At 38.2% G+C, this 21,232-nt stretch overlaps 1 protein-coding gene across 1 annotated transcript in view; it reads right to left on the bottom strand.

Annotated features, from left to right (window-relative positions):
* Window positions 1–21,232, bottom strand: part of ANKS1B (ankyrin repeat and sterile alpha motif domain containing 1B) — a 1,399,804-nt gene that overhangs the window by 1,237,120 nt on the left and 141,452 nt on the right. The window contains exon 3 of the mRNA XM_069095213.1: window positions 11,175–11,331. Within this exon, the coding sequence (XP_068951314.1) occupies window positions 11,175–11,331 (157 nt within the window). The remainder of the gene's footprint in view (window positions 1–11,174; window positions 11,332–21,232) is intronic.

Below are 21,232 nucleotides of genomic sequence, written 5' to 3' on the forward strand. Positions count from 1 at the left end.
GCATGCATATGTGTGTGCATGTATGCATGCATATGTGTGTGCATGTACATGTGTGTATTTTCCCTTACCACAGAGAAATTCTCTAAATCAAGATTCTAGAGGGAGGTGGTCTTCATTGTCTCCATCTCACTATGCCCTTCTTCCTCCTTACAACAAGAGGTCTCTGCCTTTATTCAATCCAACTAACATTTATTAATCACCTACTATATGCCAGACATTGTGTTAAGTGTTGAGAAGAAAAAAACAAAAACAAAAAAGCTCCTGCTTTCAAGGAGCTTATATATAACATAAGTGTGAAAAAGAGGAAGAGATCTTAATTTTTTTTATTTTAGGGGAAGACTTAAGATCATAGATTTGGCACTGGAAGAGCCCTTAGATATCATCTATCCATTTTCCACATGAAGAAATTGAGGCTACAGAGAACTTGTCTAAGATCATTCTCATAGGGGAACCAGGAGTTGAACCATATCAATTTACTCCATATACTACACTACCCTTTCCCCTGGGCCTTCCTTTCTAGGTTCCAGTGGTGATTGTCTTTTATATGCTAATATGTAAGAGTACCCCTGAAAAATAAAAATAAGGTAAAGGGAATTAGATTCTTGGTACAAGGCAAAACAGACTAACCTTCTACTTGTATAATGTTACTTCATGAAATCATTTCAAATGTCTGGAATGCCATTTCCTCATTTGTAAAATAAGGGGGTGGGACCTTCTCAGCTCTGCCTCTTTGACTTACCTTCCCAACAATAGGCAAGTGACCTCCATCTTCCTGGGCCTCAGTTTTCTCATATATAAGGAGTGTGGGCTAGAGGGTCTTTCCAACTGTGAAATCTTTCCAAATCAAACTCTATAATCCTATGAAGAACCAGCTAGACTGAACAACCAAGAATGGCATGTTTCTGGGGCGGCCAGGTAGCACAGCGAGTAAGAGCACCAGCTCCAGTGTCGGGATGACCTGGGGATCAAATCCGGGCTCAGATACTTAGCACCACACCCAGAAATAACTGGCCATGTAACCTTGAGCAAGTTAGTTAAGCCTGATTGCTCTAAAAAAAAAAAGAATGGCATGTTTCCATATCACCCAACTGGGACAAAGATGTTTGCCTATCTACTCTGTCTACCCTTAGCAACTAGATCCCCACTAACACCCCTTCGTTCTTCAAGTCCCATGACCCTATAAGTAAGAACAGTTATTGGCTATGAGTATATCATTCATCAGAAATCAGGAAACCAAGTTTCAAATTCTGCCTCTGATGGTTATTATTTGTGTGACCTCAGGTCAGTCATTTAACTTTTCTGGGCCTCAATTTCCACATCTATAAAATGAGAGAGTTTGGTTAAGGTAACCTCTGAGACCCCTTTCAGCTCTAGATAGATGAGCCCACTTGGTATATTATAACCTATGGCTTATACTAACAGCCATTGGGAAGCATAGCATAGTGAACTGGGTATTAGACCTAAAGTTAAGACTTGACTGGGATTCAAATTCTGCCTCATTTTCTTACTAGCTGTGTAACCCTTGGAAACTCACTTTCCCTCTTTGGGCCTCATATTCTTCATCTATAAAATGAAATGATTTGTCTATATGATCTCTTTTTAAATTTTTTTCTTTTAAGATTATTTTTTTTACTTTATATGCATTTATAATCTGTCCCTTCCATTGCCCTTTCTCATTGAACAAAAGAAAAAAAGCCTTCATCATAAAGATACACAGTCCAAAAATATACATTCCTATGCTATCTACAGCCAAAAATACATTTATCTTTCTGCACTATAAGTCCACTGCCTTTCTAGAGAAAGGGAATGTCATATTTCATCTTCAGTCTTCCAAACTTGTGACTTGTCATTAAACTGATCAGAGTCCTAAGGTCTTTCAAAATCATTGTTCTAGATTATGTTGCTATTGGCCATGTGATCTCTTAACCCCTTCCCATTCTAAATTTCTGATTCCAAATCTTTCATTAAAGCATTCAAACTTGGGATTGAATCTGGGCTCAGATACTTAGCACCACACCCAGAAATAACTGGCCGTGTAACCTTGAGCAAGTTACTTAACCCCAATTGCTTAAAAAAAAATTCAAACTACTTAAAATTCCCCCTTTATGGACATTTGAATATCTAAATATCCAAGCCCCTTGTGAGAAGAAGGAATGGAGAAGGGTGAAAGGATAATCAGAGTTCGATGGAGAATCACTGAAGCTTTGTGTGGAAATTGCAGGGAGAAGCAATTTGGGGTTTAGTGTCAGTGAACCTAATAGTCACAGATTTCTAAAACTAGAATGAGCTTCCTGGGGTGATAGAGGTTTCATCATCCAATAGAGGTCTTCAAGAAATGACTAGATGGCCTCTTGGGGAATAGGTTGTTGAGCTATGAGTTGAGTCAGATGGTCTCTTCTTCCTCAAATTTCATGATTCTATAACACTTTGACAGATCCAAAATTTAGGAAGGTCCCCTCCTTACACCTCACCCCATCATTGCTGAATCCTGAATTTGCTTTTGTGGATACTCAAAAGTACCTAAGAGTATTTCTTTTTTCCTTTTTTTTCTTTTTCTTTTTTTGTTTTTTTGCTTTTTGGAGAGCAGTTGGGGTTAAGTGACTTGCCCAAGGTCACATGGCTAGTTTTTGTGTTAAGTGTCTGAGGCCAGATTTGAACTCAGGTCCTCCTGACTCCAGGGCCAGTGCTCTATTCACTGCACCACCTAGCCGCCCCCTAAGAGTATTTCTACCATACTACTTTCCATCGTCCATTCCAATTTCAACAAGAGTGGTAGAACTCACTTGAGTTCCACACAAAGATTTCTACACTGTTCTCCAATTATATCATTATTGTCACTTAAGTTTCACTTTTTCTTGTTTGTCATTGACCTCAGGTGTAGGCACACTACTTCACGACATCTTTTTTACAGACTCCCTTCTTTCCTCTGAAACTTCCAGCAAGCTAATTCAGAGCCTCATCACCTCATGCCTGCAATAACCAAGGTTGGTCTCTTTACTTCAAGTCTCTCCCCACTCCAATTCCTCCTCTATTCAACTGTCAAAGGGATCTTTTTAAAGCACAGATCTGCCATGTTAAGCTATTCCCCAGTCAATAAACTCCAATGGCTCTTTATTATGTAAATTCCTTTGCTAGCATTTTAAAGCCCTCTCTAACTGGACCCCTTCTTCCTTTCCTGTCTTCTTATACCTCACTCTATGATCCAGTAACACTGGTCTCATTGCTGTTCTTCATCCAAAACATTCCATCTCTCAACTCCACATGTTTTTGATCCTTTCTTTACTCATCTCTGACTCCTGACTCCCAGGATTCTTTCAAGTTCCAGCTAAAATCCCACCTTTTACAAGAAGTCTTTCCTGATTCTCCTTATGCTAAAGCATTCCATCTGAGACTACTCATTTATCTCTATATATTTTGTTTGTGCATAGTTGTTTAATGTCTCTCCATTTAAACTATAACCTCCTTGACAGGAAGGACTATTTTTTGACTAGCATATGGTAGATGTTCATTAAATGCTTCCTGACTTGACTTCAACTTTCCAAATGACACTTTAAGGTCAACACATATTGTCCAAAAGATGACCTGAACCTGGATGGGCAGCCTGGTGACTTTATCCTTCCAAAGGTGTATCTGAGAGAATGGTCTGGATTCCATTTTGGGAAACCACCCAACACTTTCTATGTCACCAGACTACTTATCACTTCAGTAGCCCGTGGTGTATTGGTCTTCTCTCAATGTGCACTGAGTTTAGATTCAGATCGGCTATTATAATCATACAGTTATGCCCCCAAATATTAAAACAATCAGAAAGGAGGTGGCTAGAGCACCGGCCCTGGAGTCAGGAGGACCTGAGTTCAAATCCGGCCTTAGACACTTAACACAAAACTAGGCATATGACCTTGGGCAAGTCACTTAACCCCAATTGCCCTACCTTCCCCTCTCCAAAAAAAAAAAAAAAGAAGCAGAGAAAAGCATCTGTTACTTTAAGTAGATCCTCCATAGAGGAGTTATGGGAAAATAGCGGCAAAATCTGTACAAGATGAGAAAATACAAAGTGACTTTGTCTTGCATCAGTGGAGAAAGTATCCTCACTGCTGCAATCACAGACGTAACCACCTGTGGTAGAATTACAGAACTGACCTTGATGGCTATCTGGTACACCCCATATCTAAAAAAAGAATTCTTCTTCCACAAATAATCATACAGTGTTTGCCTAAAAACTTCCAATGAAGGGAAAATCATTCCCTCTCAAGGCAGAAACTGGGGCTGAGGAAACCATGTCTGACTTGGTGTCAAAAGACTTGACTTCAAATCCAGGGTCTTCTACTTAGCACCAATGTTACCCTGGGCAAGTTCTGGGTCTCTCTGGGTCTGTATTTCTCCACCTATAAAATGAGGAGGTCACACTGTATGGACCTTCCAGCTCTCAATCTAGCATGCTATTTCTATGATGCTTAAGAAGTTTTTTTCAGGATACCAATCTAAATTGGCATCTACCCATCACTCCTGCTCCTGCCTTCTGGGGCCAAACAAAAACAGGGCTAAGCTCTCATTCTCATGACAACTTTTAAAATACTTGGTGAAAGTTATCGTATTTCCCTCAGTCTTCTCTTCCCCGGGCTAAATGTGCCCAAGGCATTTCATTATCCTTTGCCATTTATCTGCATTTCCCACCCCAACATCATTTTTGAAGGACTCTTCATGTGTTTCCTGGGTTGCCAGAACCTATGAATTTAACCCCAAGTCACCAGCCTACCAGGAACAAGCCTTTCTGTGCTTCGTTAGACTGGTCCTCAAACAACATATATGTCTTTTGCTGGGATCGTACTCAAAAATCTTCTAGTAGGGGAAAACCTCCCATAGCTTGCCCTCTCCTTGCTTAGCCTTTGAGAAGACAGGGTCACCTCCAATCCACAATGAAGCATTTGTGTGGCCTTTTGGATCCCCAGATGAGGTTGGGAAATCATGAATGCAATCCAGATGGTGAGCAAATGACATCATCCCATTTCCTGCTGGTTTGTCAGTTACTTAGAATTTGTAAATTTCTCCCAGTTAAGAACCAGCAGGAATTCTATGGAGCTCAGAAACAAGAAAGTGAATCTAAGGGTTTAATTGTAAAGAGGAAAACACACACAAACATACAAAACACTTAAAGACATAGAGACACTGAAACAATTCTGTAAGAGAGAACCTCCTCCTGACAATGCCACTCCCCAAACTAGTCAATCTCCCAGCCATTGGAGGTTGCAAGGGACTTGACAAGAAACTGGCAGGAGAAACTTATTATAATTTAAAGACTCAGGGTCTCCAAACATCTATCAAAACTTCCTGCTGACATCCATCGTGATTTTTAAGATTCAGTTCTCTCTCTCTCTCTCTCTCTCTCTCTCTCTCTCTCTCTCTCTCTCTGTCTCTCTCTCTCTCTCACACACACACACACACACACACACACACACGAATAAGCTTTTCACTTTCAAACTTGCCATGACAGTGAGTTACACTGCAAATGACAGTGAGAGCCTAGTCTTGATTCCAAAAGGGTATTGTGAGTGCCCCAAGTGAAGATATCTGCTGCTGGTGATAGGAGAAAAATATGAGTATTTCCTGAGTGAGATTTTTATTTCTATATGTGTAAAGGCCTCCATTAGTCTGCTCTAAGAATCCAAATGAGAGTTTAGTGATAAAGGAAATTTAGAAAGGAATAAAAGACAAAAGGCCTGCTGGGGCAGAAGGCAGAGGCTTAATGGGCACTGGGGCTAAGAGACATGAAATACGCCCAAGGCAAGCAGCACATAAAATATGTCCCCAAATAAATGTTTTAAGACAAGCTCATGGGACCATAAGATAATAGATTAACATTAAAAGAGACCTGAGGGGACATTCAGGCCAAAAAGCATAATTTCACAGAAAAGGAAGCTGAGGTCCAGGAAGATTAAGGGACTTGCCCAAAGTCTCCTAGGAAATAAGTGGTGGGGCCAGGGTTTGAATCCCCATCCCCCACCTCCATATTCAGCACTCTACCAGACCAAGGTGCCTTTCTACTGGGGTTCAGAGGGGAGATTAGAATGGAAGAGAAACATAACAGGGCACAGGATTCCGGGAAGAGAGAGACAATGGCAGTGGCTCCCACTAGTGGAGAGTCAAGAAAAGCCCTGAGGCATCTTTGTGAAAGGCTGCTGGAATGAGAGGGGGAGGTGAAGAAGGGCCTGCTTGGGGTACAGCCACAGACAGGAAGTCATCTTCGGGTTTTAACAGTTTATTCCTCCTAATCAGGTGCTAAAATCAGTTGGGCAGCTAGATGATTCTGTGAATAGAACACAGGACTTGGAGTAACTAAAACACAAGTTAAAATTCTGCCTCAGATATATACTAGGTAGGTGACTCAGAGCAAGTCACCTAATCTCTAGGAGCCTCGGTGTTCTCATCTATATAATGGGGACAGAATTGTTAACATATCAAATAAGTTAACATAGGCAAAAATGTTTTTCAAACTTTAAATCCTACATAAATCTAATTATTATATCTAGCTGCTGAAGGAGGTGAAGTGCTGTCAACACCCTCTAAATTTCACTGTCCCAGCATCCTATCTTATTTACAGCTCTCACAGAAGGCAAGGGCTACTAAATCAGCTCTGAGTAAGACATGGTACTGAGAAAAGCTGAGTGGGTGCTGAGGCAGAGAATGGGGTAGCCTAAGACCCAATGCTATACACCTCTTTCATCCTTAAACAAACCTGAAAATCCCCTTTCTCATTTAGAACTGTGCAAGGATATTAGGAATAACATTCTAAATCTAAGCCACTTTCTTTTGTCATCTAAAAATTATTGTATACCAGGGGCAGCTAGGTGGTGCAGTGAATAGAGCACCAGCCCTGGAGTCAGGAGGTCCTGAGTTCAAATCGGACCTCAGACACTTGATACACTTACTAGCTGTGTGACTTGGGCAAATCACTTAACCCCAATTGCCTTGCCTTGCCTTGCCCCCTCAAAAAAAAGAGGCTCAGTTTCATGAAAGGAAGGTGGTATAAAATCAAAAAACATCAATAAAAATTTTTATTAAAAAATTATTGTATATCCACTTATCTGCATACAGATTATACTACTGGCCAAAATAAAATATAATCTAAGATTCCCGAGTAGAGAGACTGTCTCCCTTTTTCCTTTGGATTCCCAGCTCACTGAATAGTGTCTGGCACATAATGGGTTTTTTATTAACACTTGTTGAATGACACTGAATTGAATTTTACCCATAAAAGCTATAAGAATATCTTGTTTCATTTCAACACATTCCCTACCACTCCAAGAGAATCTTTTTCATTTGTGTCTGGTTTCCCTGCCCTATATTAACCACACTTTTAAGGCCAACCACCAGATGGCATATCTCATAATAAACTTTTAACTTTGAGGTTTCTGGTGTATGGTTTCATATTCTGTTGAATTACTTTGTTCATATATTATGCTTATAGAGAAAGCTAATGGGCCATGGTGAATAGAGACCTGAATTCCAAGTCAGAAAGACCTGTGTCCTATCTCTAACACAAAATGAATGTGGCTAAAAATCTCTCTGTTACCCTTTAGCAACTATCTGTAAAATAGAAGCTAGTTTTTTATTGAAAGAAATTCCTCATGGGACATTCCCTATAACAATTAAATCACACTTCCAGTTCAACATTTTTAATGGTGGTAAAAGATTATACTATGTGTCATTTTCAAAAGTTTCAAGTCCTGAGTTTATTAGCATAAAAATATTTGAGCCTTTCATTTTTTTCACATCCAAAATAAGGGGACATTTTTTTGTGCCAAACCCATCCATCAAACCTTCTTCCCCAATTCTTCTCATTGTCAGGGATGCTTTTCTCCACTTCATTTTTCATGCCTCCTTTTGCTTTTTGGCATTAGGTCAGATGCCCTTCAAATGTCCCGCAAACCCCCAATCCAGGGGGACAACATGTCAGCGATGCTCGATTATGCCAGCTTGCCCTATAGCAACCCACTTACACTCATCTTGGACAGCTGCCAGCCTACAGCTTTGTGCCACGGATGTAATTCAATTGTTGGGCTTCCTGCTGGCTTTCAGATGCAGCTTTATAGAATGGGAACAGTAGGGGGCATGCCGAGCTCAAGATGCTTATCTTCGTTCTGTATTAGTGGACTGGAGTTTACATTGGGGGGCCTGCGGTCTTGCTCATTTAGAATCCTAAATGTAGAATTAGTTCATTGATGCTTCCTTTGTGAAGAAAACTGAGCCTATGTGTCACCTTCAACTCAGGCTTGCTTAGATATGAGCCAGATGCTTTAAGATCATACTGTGTCTCTGCATTTATAGATTTCTGCATATATATGTGTGCATACCTACATATATGCACAAACAGCATTCAATGCAATCCAAAAATGGCGCTGATTAAGCACTTACCATGATAATAACAGACACTTGTTGATGTTGTGGAGTTGTTTCAGTCTGTCCAACTCTTCGTGATCCTATATGGAGTTTTCTTGGCAGAGATGCTAGAATTGGTTTGCCATTTCCTTCTCCAGTTGAATTTAGATATGAAGAAACTGAGGCAAACAGGGTTAAGGGACTTGCCAGGATCACACAGCTAGTAAGTATCTGAGGCTGGGTTTGAACTCAGGTCTTCTGACTTCAGGCCAAGGCTCTATCCACTATGCCACCTGTCCTGATTAAGCTCTTAACATCATCATAATGATAGATACCTAGATAGCTTGTGAACATTTGCAGCCATTTTACACTTAGGTCATTCTTATGACTGCCACTTAGTACATGTAAGATCTGGACTGAGGTCTAGGTTTGAGTCTTTGTTCTCATTATAACTGTGCAACTTCAGGCAAGTCATTTTCCCTCTCTAGGTCCCAGCCTCCTCATCCATAAAATGGGGATAATAATATCCCTTGGGCAAGTCATTTAACCTATGCCACACTTTCAACTGTAAAATAAGGGGACTGGACTAGATGGCCTCTGTTGTGGTCCCTTCCAGCCTTAAATCTCTTATCCTGTGATCTCTCTGGGACTCAGTTCCTTAATTTATAAAATATGGAGATCATTGATTTGAAATTGGAAGGAATCTCAAGTCAGTCACTCTTCTCTTATTTTAGAAATGTGGCAACTGAGATTCAATGTAGATAAAGTAAGTTTCCCAATGTCACACATACACATTAAAAGCAAGATATGAATCTAGCTCCTCTATCTCCAGAGTCAGTGATATTTCCCCTGAACTACACTGGACTAGAGATCTCCCAAGAGCCCTTACAACTCAATATCTATGGTCTTATTATCCTGCAATCTCATTTGAGCCTCTCAAGAACACTATGAAGTAGGGGCTACTGGCTACTAAGATCACAGATTTAGAAGTAGAAAGGACTTCATGGGTCATCTAATTCAACTTGCCCATTTTACAAATGAAGAAAATGAGGCTCAGAAAAATCCAGTGATTTGCCTATGGTGCCATAATTTATAAGAGGCAGGATTTGAACTTGACTCATCCAGCCTACAAGACCGGCATTCTTCCACTACACCACTACTAAAAGATGGCAGAGTACAGTAGAAATATCAGTGGTCTCAGAATCAGAGGCCTTAGGTGCAAATCCTTCTATCATTTACTATATGTGTCACATTGGAGCATGTCACTTTAGTTTCCTCATCTGTAAAAGGGGTTTTACTAGATGACCTCTGAGGTCTTTTTTAGCTCTACAGCTATGATTCTATCAGTCTCCAAAGTCAACAAGAATTCTGTGTGGATTACTCTGTACAGGGCATTGTCCTAGGTGCTGAAGGATGCAAAGACAATAATGAAATAATCTCTGGTCTAGGGTCTTCCATTTTATTACATTAAGAAAGAGAAACTAGCTCAGAGATAGGTGGGTTCACAGGGTTCATTGCCTTAAATTGGGATTCTGGGATCAGGTAAGTAGTACAAAAGGAATGAGTTTTGCCACTGATTATATGAAGATTATACCAAGAAAAGCAGTCAATAGGTCAGGGAAAACTCACCAGGAGTGACCAAAACCTAGGGCTCACATTAGATCTAAGCATCTTTTATCTTTTTCATTTTTCATTTGAATTGCTTTTCTCATTCTGATGCACACTAAGCATTGCTGTTGCTGTTGTTTAGTCATTCAGTCACATCAGACTCTGTGACCCCATGACCATAGTGTTCATGGGTATTTATTAGCAAAGGTACTGGAGTGCTTTGCCATTTCCTTCTCCAGTGGATTAAGTAACTTGCCCAGGGTCATGAAGCTAGTAAATATCTGAGGCCATATTTGAACTCAGTTCTTCCTGACTCCAGGCCCAGTGCTCTATTCACTAGGCCACTTAGCTGCCTGCATTAAGTATAGTAGAAAGGTAACAAAATTTGTCAAATAAATCAGTCAGTCTAGTTCAGAACTTAACATGTGCCTGGCAAAGGTGCATAATAAATGCTTGCTGATTGATCTGTCATCCAAGAGAGTGGAATATCAGCAATAAATGTATTTAGGTCATTTTTTTAGCAATTTAATATTTCTTTCAAGTTACTTAAAACTAATTTCAACAACTTTAAGAAAGACATCTGTTAAAGATGTAGTAAAAAGGAAATCTTGTGATGGTAACATTAAAAAGATGTTTTTGTTTAAGAGAGACACCGATACTAGATAAGTAAGTACCAACTCTCAAATCAGAAAAACTGGTCGAAATCCTACCTCTGAAGTTTACTACCTGTTTGACTATGGATGAGTCATTGAACCTCCCTGAGCCTTAAAGTTGCCTCTATCTCTTAATCTATGATCCTCTGATATATTTGTTAATTGAATGCTGGTTACAAGTATTAATTACTTTCCACTTAGGACTATAAACAGAATGATTCAACAAATTGAGAACAAAACTATTCCCATATGTGAAATTTCCTTGTTAGACCACACCTGAAGACTCTGCTGGATCAGTTCTCTCATCAGTATAGGCATTCTCTACAAGGATAAACATTCTCCATGCCTGTCTATTCTGTGCTGAGGAGGGAATATGTTAAGAAATAAAAAGGTAATGTAACAACAAAAGCTATCGACAAAACTTTTTTTAAGAAAGCAAAGCAATTGTCATACTCAAATTTAGCAAGGTAACAAGCAAGCTTCCCTGTGGCCCTGCCTTGGCCAAGGCTTTTGAAACAGAACACCAGAAGGGGGTACCTGCTCATTGACCCTGGAATGTGAAGGTCCATGGTGGATCAGAATCTTAACAATCTCCACATCTCCCTTCCATGCAGCAAGGTGTATAGGAAAATAGCCCTTGTTGTCAGCTACATTTGTCGAGGCCTCATACTGAAGCAGCTTGAGTACTATATCCCTGATGAGAGACAAAGAATACAGGACAGAAGAAAAATAAGAGACAACAAACTTATCCAAAAAATGCAGGTTTTTTTTAAAGAGATGACAACTTAAACCAATGAGTTACTTCTGAGCAACTCTAAATTGCACAATTTGAAACTCAGGTTCAAGCATCAACAGCTCTGCCAATTTTGCTTACCTCGACATAACCAAGAGTTTGGCTAAATTACCAATGTGCAATTAAAGAAGAAATCCCTTTGATTTGTGAGATTTGGTTCCTTTATTTGACTGACTCAATCAGAAAGGTTCACCCTGCCTCAGATCACAGTTAGGAATTTCAGAATATGAGCCACTATGACTCTGGTCCTTTTCAAGTTTCCTTTTCCGGCCAATTTTCTTTTCTCCATTGGTTGACCTCTCACTGAGCTCTGGAGGACTATTTGTTGCAAGATCAGATGCCAGATGGAAAACCCATTTTTAAAGTATACTCCTAAGATGCATTTAGGGATCATTCATGTACATCATTCTTGGACAGAACAAGGAGTGAAGATGCTTGCAGATATGGGACAGAGAATGTAAGAGGAAGGGAAGTCAGCTTCATTAGCTACAGAGGACAAGCTCAGGAGACAACTACCATTCACAAAAAAGAACCAGAGAAGTTCAAAGCTGAAAGAGACCTTAAGAGGTAATCTAGACTGCATCTTTATTTTATGGATGAGGAACTTGAGGCCCCAAGATGGAAAATGACTTGCCCAAAGTCATCTAGATAGATAGTGCCAGTATAGGAATGAATAAATGAAAAGGCACTTATTATGGCCTTACTATATGTCAGGCACAATGCCAAGGATGGAGATGTAAAATGCAAGCAAGATGACTTCTACCATAAAGCAGCTTATATTCTAATAAGGGAGACAACATCCATAAGGGAGTGTTAGCCAGTGGGGAGGGGGGGAGACAAAGGAGTCAGAGTGAATAGAACTGTAATCATAGGGCAACTGACTGGCATGGATTTATCGAATAGTAGAGTTGATTTACTGTAATCAGAGAAAGATTTTGAAATATTGGGGAGGGGTGGATTGTAAGGGCAGGAGAGATATACATGGAGACATCATGGTGGACCTGAGACCAATCAGAGTCCAGGGTCACTAAGGAGAGAAGTCATAACTTCTAGAGGGAGGTGGAGGCTGGATAGCAGGTGGCATAACATTGACAAGACTAACTGATTAGTAGGAACTAAGACTAGAAGATGTGTTCACGCCCAGACATTTCTGCATGAATACACAGCTTCCTGAGAATGACTCTTACCTTATCCATCTACTCCCTAATCATAAGTAAAGTTTTAAAAGCATGGATATGCAAGAAAATTCTCCTACAGCCTCCCTACTTGCAGCTACCATCTCTTGGACATCTTTGATTTCTTACAGATGTTTGCTTTGAGACCCTGAAGGCCATATAATTCAACCCTAATCATTTTAGAGAGGAGTAAAGTGTAGCCCAGGCTGGTGAAGTGACTTATCCAAGATTGTACAGATAGGATCTTAGATCTGGAAGGGAAATTGACCTCAGAGGACATCTAGAGGTGAGTAAACCAAGTCATAGAGAATTTAAGTCACTTGTTTGTCATTCCAGTATTGAGGAGCAGAAGCAGAGTTTGAAGCTAGGTCCTTTACATCTAGAGCTCATGATCTTTCCCCTGTTGAGGAGTGGTGAATAAAAATTCTCCCTTCCTATAATAAATGACTTAAGGAAAACTCCTTGGAAGTTTCTGGATGCTTTAAATTTGTTTTCAATTTTTTTTTAAGTTTTTCTAATTAAGATCTTGTTTCCATGCCATGAGCTACAAATGATTTTTAGTCTCTCAGTTTTAGTTGAAGGGCTAATTCAATTCACCACAGAGTGGATCCACTAAGTGGAACTCAGAATAAAGGAGAGAGATGTACTGAAGCTTATCTGAGCACATTGATCCAATTAGTTAACCATAATATTTTCCCAATTTTAATTTGGCTATAAATATGGTCCAATAATGACACATGGTGATAGCATGAGGAAATTTAGGTTCACCATTTAGGTTTGAAAAACTGTTCTCCCTAAAGCTAACATTATGTAGAAAAAGAATATAACAACTGCTTTGGCAGTTGGTGGAATGAATGGAGTTTGACACATGGAAATCATACATCTTGTGCTTGAAATCTGCACTAAGATTAATAACAGCTCTACAAAAATGGTGCCTCATAAAAAAATATTATAGGAGCAACTCAGGACTAATTGTTAATTTTACACATATCATACTTCATTCATTCAGTTCACTAAATTTTTGAAAAATATCATGGGAAGACATTGTAGCAATATCCAGGAAATCTCCCAGAATCCTAAATTTCCTACTGACCAGATGTTAGAGAAGGAAGTTGAGATGGAATTTTCAAAAAGAAAAATTTAAGCTTTATGTAAGGAAAAATTTTCCAATAAGAAATCTCTAGAATTGAAATGGGCATCCTAGTGAGGCAAGATCTTTCCTCTCTTTGAAAGTCTTCAAGCAAAGGCCACTAACCACTTATCAGAAATATTTTAGAAAGGATTCTTGACAACATATGAGTAGAACTATCTCGCCCCTAAAATGCCTTCTGATTCACTGATCCAGTAGTTTTGTGACAGAATAGACTTTATGTTAATATCCCCTGTGAAATAGACCCATTTTGAATAAAGGATGCATGACTTTACAAAGAAGAAAATACATGGGTCAAATGTCTCCCAAAAATTCAAATAATCTTTCAGTTAAAAGAAACTTAGAGATTATATGGCTTTATATCCTATCCACTGTAAGAATCCCTTCCATGGCTTTTCTAAGAGGTGTTCAAGCTCATTTATACTTGCATACATCCCCCTGCAAAATGGCTCACTGCCAGATGCAAGAATCCATTACATTTCTAGGTAGCTCAATTAGAAAAATTCATCCATTATCTGCAAAGGCATCATGGTATAATGTACAGAGGGCTGATGTTGGCTCAATTTTCACCTCTACCACATACTATCTGTGGAACCAGCAGCAAGTCACTTGACCACATGGTGCCCCTTTTTCTATGAGAATGTTGCAAACATATTCAGTGGAAGGCATTTCCCCATCATGGAGATCACTACAAAAGTGTGAAAGCTCTTCCTCCACTCCAAAAAAGGGTAGGGTTAATATAATACTTTTTTACTTTAATAAGAAAAGATATTCCCTAATAAAAACAGATTTAGTTATAAAGCTGGATCAAAAAAAGGCAGGATAGTCAGGGCTAAAACTATAATGCATGTTATTTGCCTAATTCCACATGCAACTGAATTTGACGTGTCATGGGACATTTATTTGGAGAACTGTAATTCATTTCTACTATTTTGAGTGGGTGAAGAATATACTGGCATGCACTGAGCTGTGCTCCCTCTGACTGGGAAAGAAAGAAGGAGAGATGGCATATTCATTCTTCTTCGTTTGCTTCTCCTGCTCAAGTCCTTAAGAGCATGATTCTAGAGGAAGAATGATAAAGAATGCTACCTACTTCCCGACAAACAGGTGACAAACATAACATATAGAATAAGACATATTTCTGGACAATGTCAATATGGGACTTTGTCTTGCTTGTCTACACATATTTGTTCCAAAGGTGCATTGTCTTGGTTTTTGCTTTTTTTTCCAATGAGGAGAGTAAGAAGATAAAAATTCGTGTTTGTTGAAAAAAAGGAATAAAATTTAAAACCAAATCAAAAGTAGAACATGATAGAATTAGAGAATTCTAGACCTGGAAGTAAACTCAGAGGTCATGGAATCCAGCCTCTTATTTTATAAATCAAGAAACTGGGACCTAGAAAGTTTATGTAACTTAACCAAAGTCCCATAAGCTAGTTAATGATACAAACTGGGTGCAACAACTAAGTGTACTACAGTCATTCCCCTATACCACGGGGATCTCCATTTATGCTTTCATTCAGTTTTTGTTGATATTTTCTAGAAGTTCATGTGGTATGCATTGGCTAGTGCCCAATTTATAAGCAAGACTTATTGAAAAAATATACATATTTTTGCAAATTTGCCTTGGTCTTCTGACAACTGGTAGCACAATATTACCCCATGTGAATATTTAAATCAAGGGAGAAAAAAGGTAAATCATAAAGCTGCATTCTCTTCATAACTTCATAACTTCAAAACTATTTTCTGTTTTTTAGTTTAAATGAGGCTCCAGGCCTTGATTGGGGATTATGGCCTAGGAGGTGTTGGCCGAGATTGATTCCCTTGTCTGAAACACATTTGTTAAAATTCCAATATCTTTACTTTTAAAGATCTATGTTTTTTTTCCCTCTGTGTCTTTCCACCACTGACAAAGACTGCAATTCTTATTCAACAAGAAACGTGATCTTCATGTGCTTCTGTGGCTACAAAATTCATCTCCCTGAAGTCAGTCTAGAGATGAGACTCTATAAACTCAGCTTGGCTAGTCTTCAAATAATAATACATATAATGCATCACTGGCCAACACTCAGAGCCTTCTCAGATTGGTAGGATCTAGAATCATAAATCCTGAGCTGGAAGGAAACTTAGAGAACATGTAATCCAACATCCTTGTTTTAGATCTGGGGAAAGTGGAGCCCAGAGAAGTAAACTGACTCATTCAGCATCACACAGGGAGTAAATGAAAGAACTATGATTGGAATGAGGATGCTCTGACTCCAAATCTAGCATTCAATCTCATATATCATGCTTAAGTTCTACTGGTCCACCCTTCAATCAATAGAGCAAATTCAATCATCCTTATGGAATACAAACATATTTTTATTTCTTAATAAAATTCATAGGCTTCATTCAAGTTAGAATCTATTAACCAGGCAATTAGCTATAATAACTGATATGTAAATAAAATTATAATCTCTCACTTCCTTTTCATGTATATTAGTCAGGTATTACATTTGTAATGAATATACCTTCTCACAAGTAATTTATTACAGATGTCTCTAGTTCATTCAAAATATAATCAATTTGGCATGACAAGTTAATTCTGCTTATTAAATAATTCCAAGGAAGTAAATAATCAAAATTGATTATCTGAAAATTGCAACTATACAAAATACATTACACCATTTTATTTTGTAACTGTCTAACAAATGATAAAAGAGAGCAATGTCCCAAATGTCTTGTATTTGTTTAAAACTCATTATTTTTAGAACTCATTTTATCTCTCAGCAGTACCAATTATTCAAATTATATATATATATACATATATGAATCAAGAAGCCAATCAAAGTTTTCCCAAGATTGTGTCTTTTGTATATATCAGATAGTCCTCTTCCTTCACTTTATCATGCATGAAATGGAGGTAAGCAGGATTCTCAGAGGCTATCCTCTGAATGGATAACAACATGGAAACAGTCTGTGTGCAACCACAGCAAAGGAATGAGTGTTTTCCAAGGACTACTCCAACTACATGGGAAATGAATGGTCTCATTGGCAAGATGGTTATAAGATGATTTTTTTCAGCCTCAGTAACTCAAAGAAGGAACAGAGAGATTGTTCTCAGCATGGGAGGGATGACACCAATGAAATCTCAGATCCCTTGATGTAAAAACCAGGCATTCTAAGGTTCTAGCTTTTGGTGTCCACATTTTTCAATATGGAATTACAAACAGTGGACTGGCTTTAAAATCAGGAAGACTTGAGGTTTTAGTTCCTCCTTTCACACTTGGACTCTGCATGACCCTGGGCAAGTTTCTTAACTACTAAGTGTTCTAGGCAACTAAGTTACAGGGAATGTACCCCAATAAAGGAAATATCCTCACCTGGGAGTTCCCTATAAAAAAAATCACAGGCTTTCTCCCTAGATAAATTTAGAACCTAGAAGACTACAGCTGAGTGGAGCTTTGAGTGCAACCCCTTCACTTTTTTTAAAGCAATTGGGGTTAAGTAACTTGCTCACAGTTACATGGCCAGTTATTTTGTGTGGGTGCCAAGTATCTGAGGCCAGAACCAGGCCGGCGCTCTTACTCATTCTGCCCCCAACCCCTTCACTTTTAAAGCACTTGAGGACCCCTTAAGATTTCCTCCAGCCCTAATCTCCCTTGACCTATGATTTCAGCCCTTCCTTTGCAAATGATAAAACTGAGGCCCAGAGTTATGAAAGGACCTCCCCAAGGATACACTTAAATTTGCCTTCATTTCCTGATGATTATGAATACACTTCAGACTAAAAATGGGACCCACTTGTAACATATAATGGGCTCTATGGAATTCTAGCCTTTTGATTGTTCAAATTCAACAGTAATACTTGTAATTAAATGGTCAGTGTTAGAGTTCCTTATTTTCCTCCAGCATTCTCTACCTAGAGTTTGCCCAGGGAGCAATGAAATAAATAACATTTCTTCTCATGGACTGTGGGATAGTCAAAGGAATGAAAATTTTCAGTCTCAATCAAGGAACTTTCTGATTTTCTTGAAAACTAGGCTTCTCTTTAATGGGAATATCATTGGGAAAATTTCCCAACAGAGTCAAGCAAAGACTTTGAGTCAATACATTCTTTGATCTAACTAATGTTACTGTAGATAAGTTAGCTATCCTCAAGGTACTCAAGGTTAAAGGATTTTTTTTTCCTTGGGGAATACTAATTAGTCAGCATCCATTGTCTGAAAAACATAGAGGGTTTTATGTCAATGTCATTTTCACATCACAAAAAAAGAGCAACTTTCAGATTAGAAATCACAAATCTATACAAAAAAAATTTCTACTCCTGCTGCAGAGGAAAACACGGGGACAGGACAAATACACAAGACATTTTAGCTATCAAGAATCAGGAAGTCATTTGAATCAATTATCTCCAGTACAGATAATGACAGCTGGAGGAGGAGGAGCATACTAAGAATGTATTCTCTAAAGACCAATATTGGGGGAAAGAGTAGCAGGAAATCCCTAAGAAGCATTTCAAGTCTTCAAAAGATGATGGTTATTCATTTTTGAATTAGATAGTATCTTAATTCATGGCTGACATTTTTTTCTAAAGAAAGTACAAGAAACTTAGAGATCTAGAGTTTTAAAAGGCCTGACATTCTCCCCAAAAAAGGAAAACCAAATTATGATATGAATGGAAAAAGAAGGATGGGATCAAGCACAAATAGATAAGTATTAATTAAATATTATAGGGGGAAAAGAAGAGGAAAACAAAGTGACAAATATGTAATACTATAATTACAAAATATTTAAATTTAAGTCAATTTTTTCAACAAGAAGTCAAGAGGTCTGGATATAATCAAATTATGGATGATTTAATCTACTTATTTAGAGTTGTATTTTTTTAACTTCTGATTCAAATTTAAATCTTTTTTTCTCTTTTTATATCATTACTTGCTGGATATTTTCTTACTTTCCCATAATAAGAGTTGATTTTCTGGTGAGTGTGTGCTTTTTCTAAACCAATAAAATAACTTTTTCTACCATTTATAGCTCATGAGCTTTTTAAATGGCCCTGGAGATTATCAAAATAATTACTCAGAAAGGATCAACTTCTTTCTATCAGACTGTGGTGCTGGATCAGAGCATGGCCAGGTAATAATTAGTATTAGTATTAGTATTAGTACACTGGACAGCTCTCGTGCCAAAGGGGGCAGGGGAGTGGGGAAGAGAGAGAGACTTCAAGAGAAGCTTTAAACACAGGACAAAAGAAAGAATGGGAACCTGCAGTGTGAGGGATCTGGGTTAGCTGCTAGGAAGAACTTTCTCTGCTCAAAGCAAAAGCTTAAACTATATGACTTCTTAATATTTCTTCAAGTCCTTGGAATTCTACTACTCCAAATCTGGTGATCATAATATCCTGTATTAACAGCATAAAGCAGATGGCTACAACAGAAAAGAATGATGGAGATGAGTTTCTATGCTGAATGCCAAGGCTTCCTTCAGGGAGAAAAAATGTAATATAGTCAATTATCAATTATCTCTGTGAGATAAGAGGAGAAAATATAAAGATGATCCAAAAATCATTCTTGTTTGGCTTTGGAATATATGTTTTAGAGCACTTTCCATTTTAATTATTTCCTCCATGGGCCCCTATTAAGACTAACATGTTCTCACACAATAATAAAAATTCTGAAGATTGGTAAAAGTTGATATTTGTGTAATGCTTTAATTTTTCATAAGGTCTTATAGACATTATCTCCTTTGAGCATTACTATAATGCCATGAGGTAGGTGGTGTGAGTTTTATTACTCCCATTTTAAAGATGAGAAATCTTTTAGTATAAGGAAGAAGACCAGAAGCATGCTAGCTGACAAAGAAAAGCCAGCCTCAGATTAATTTTTAAACACTGTTCATAAGCCCTTAAAGTAGATGACCTATGTATGGAAAATCTATAGTTCTATAAATAAAACAATTAATAATCAAAACATCAAACAATTCTTGCTTACTGAATAACACACATGAACAAAAACAAAACAAATAGTCACTAACTTTTCATTGGGAGATAATTTAGAGATAGATAAGCTAGAGATGATCTAGGCCAACCTCCTCTCCCCTTTTACAGCTGAGGAAACTGAAACCCAGAGGAGTTAGGTGTCTTGCTCACAGTCAATTAATTACCTACTGGCAGAGCTAGAATTAGGACCCAATTCTCTAGTATTCATTCTAATGAATCAAATTACCATTATACGGATAAAGAATAAATTACAGTAGGAAATATCTTTAAGAATCATGAGATTATCACAGGAAAGGAAATATATCACATAGTGCTGATTATCTTTTTAATTGTTCTAAAATTAACTTGAGTAGTTATCATTATAAACACTGAATTGAAAATTATAAAGAAGACGAGAGGGAGGGATAATGGAAGTGTAATAGAAAGAAACATACTTAGAATAAGAAAAAACTTGGTTCAAGTCTCAGTACTGAAATTTACTACCTGTGGAACTGTGGAGAAGTTCCTTTCTATCTCTGAGTCTCAGTTTCCTCACCTGCGTAACAGGGAAGATAATACTTGCATGTCTTCCCTTGAGAGGCAGCTTGGCATCGTTGACAGAGGCCTGGCCTTGAGGTCAGATGACTAGAGTTTAAGTCTGATGCCTACTCACTACAGGACCTCAGGACATGTGGCAACTCTAAGATTATTAGGCTCAGTATGGGGAGAAAAAGTTTGCACTCTGGGAATTCTCAATATTGATGAAATCTTAAGACTATTATGAGGAAAGTGATGTATGCCCTAAAGCACCACAGAAATGCAGTTATTATGTGTCCTTACCTCCCCAGGTTTGGGGCTTGTACCAGGACATATTAGAGCCAATATCCATTCTTACTGAATATCTTCATTTAAACAAAGGTGAAACAAGAGTGTGTAAATTCTTTCTCATTAAAAAAAAACTTAAAGGGGAAAGTGTTCGTGTCAAGCTGAGATAAGATGACAAAGATCAACGTGGTCAATATGGGAAGCATGAAGCTCTTCTGCCTATTTGTCCCATCAAAGCCTGCCCACCCAGTAGGAAATCAGCTATCTAGACTCCAACCAAAAAGCATCATGAAGAGGGCTCTATGGAATTGGAAGGATTAAACTTTCCAGTCCTATCTAATTTGGCTTCACTCCCATACTTCCAGACACAAACCAGGAATGAAATAAAACTCTGCTCAGAAAAAAAAAGGCAGTAGTAAGTGATTGATTGGGCAGGGGAAAGAGTGAAGGGAATTATATAACAGACCAGGGTTTTTTTTTCTCTCTTAAAGGATGAAAATGACTGGCAAAGTTGCAAGTTGAAAATTAGGTGTTTAGGGTCAAAATATAGAAAAGCAAGTGAGTCAGAATGAAATTCAGGATAGAATATCCATATATGAAAAAACTAATTCGGGGGCACGAAGATCATCAGGAAAACCTCACTTTAAGCACTGTTTCTGATACATACTAGCTATGTGATCATGAGCAAGTTGC

The sequence above is a fragment of the Petaurus breviceps genome, unplaced genomic scaffold, assembly GCF_028583685.1.
Source record: "Petaurus breviceps papuanus isolate PSGF00001 unplaced genomic scaffold, PetGlider_PUasm1.0 225, whole genome shotgun sequence".
Taxonomy (NCBI): domain Eukaryota; kingdom Metazoa; phylum Chordata; class Mammalia; order Diprotodontia; family Petauridae; genus Petaurus; species Petaurus breviceps.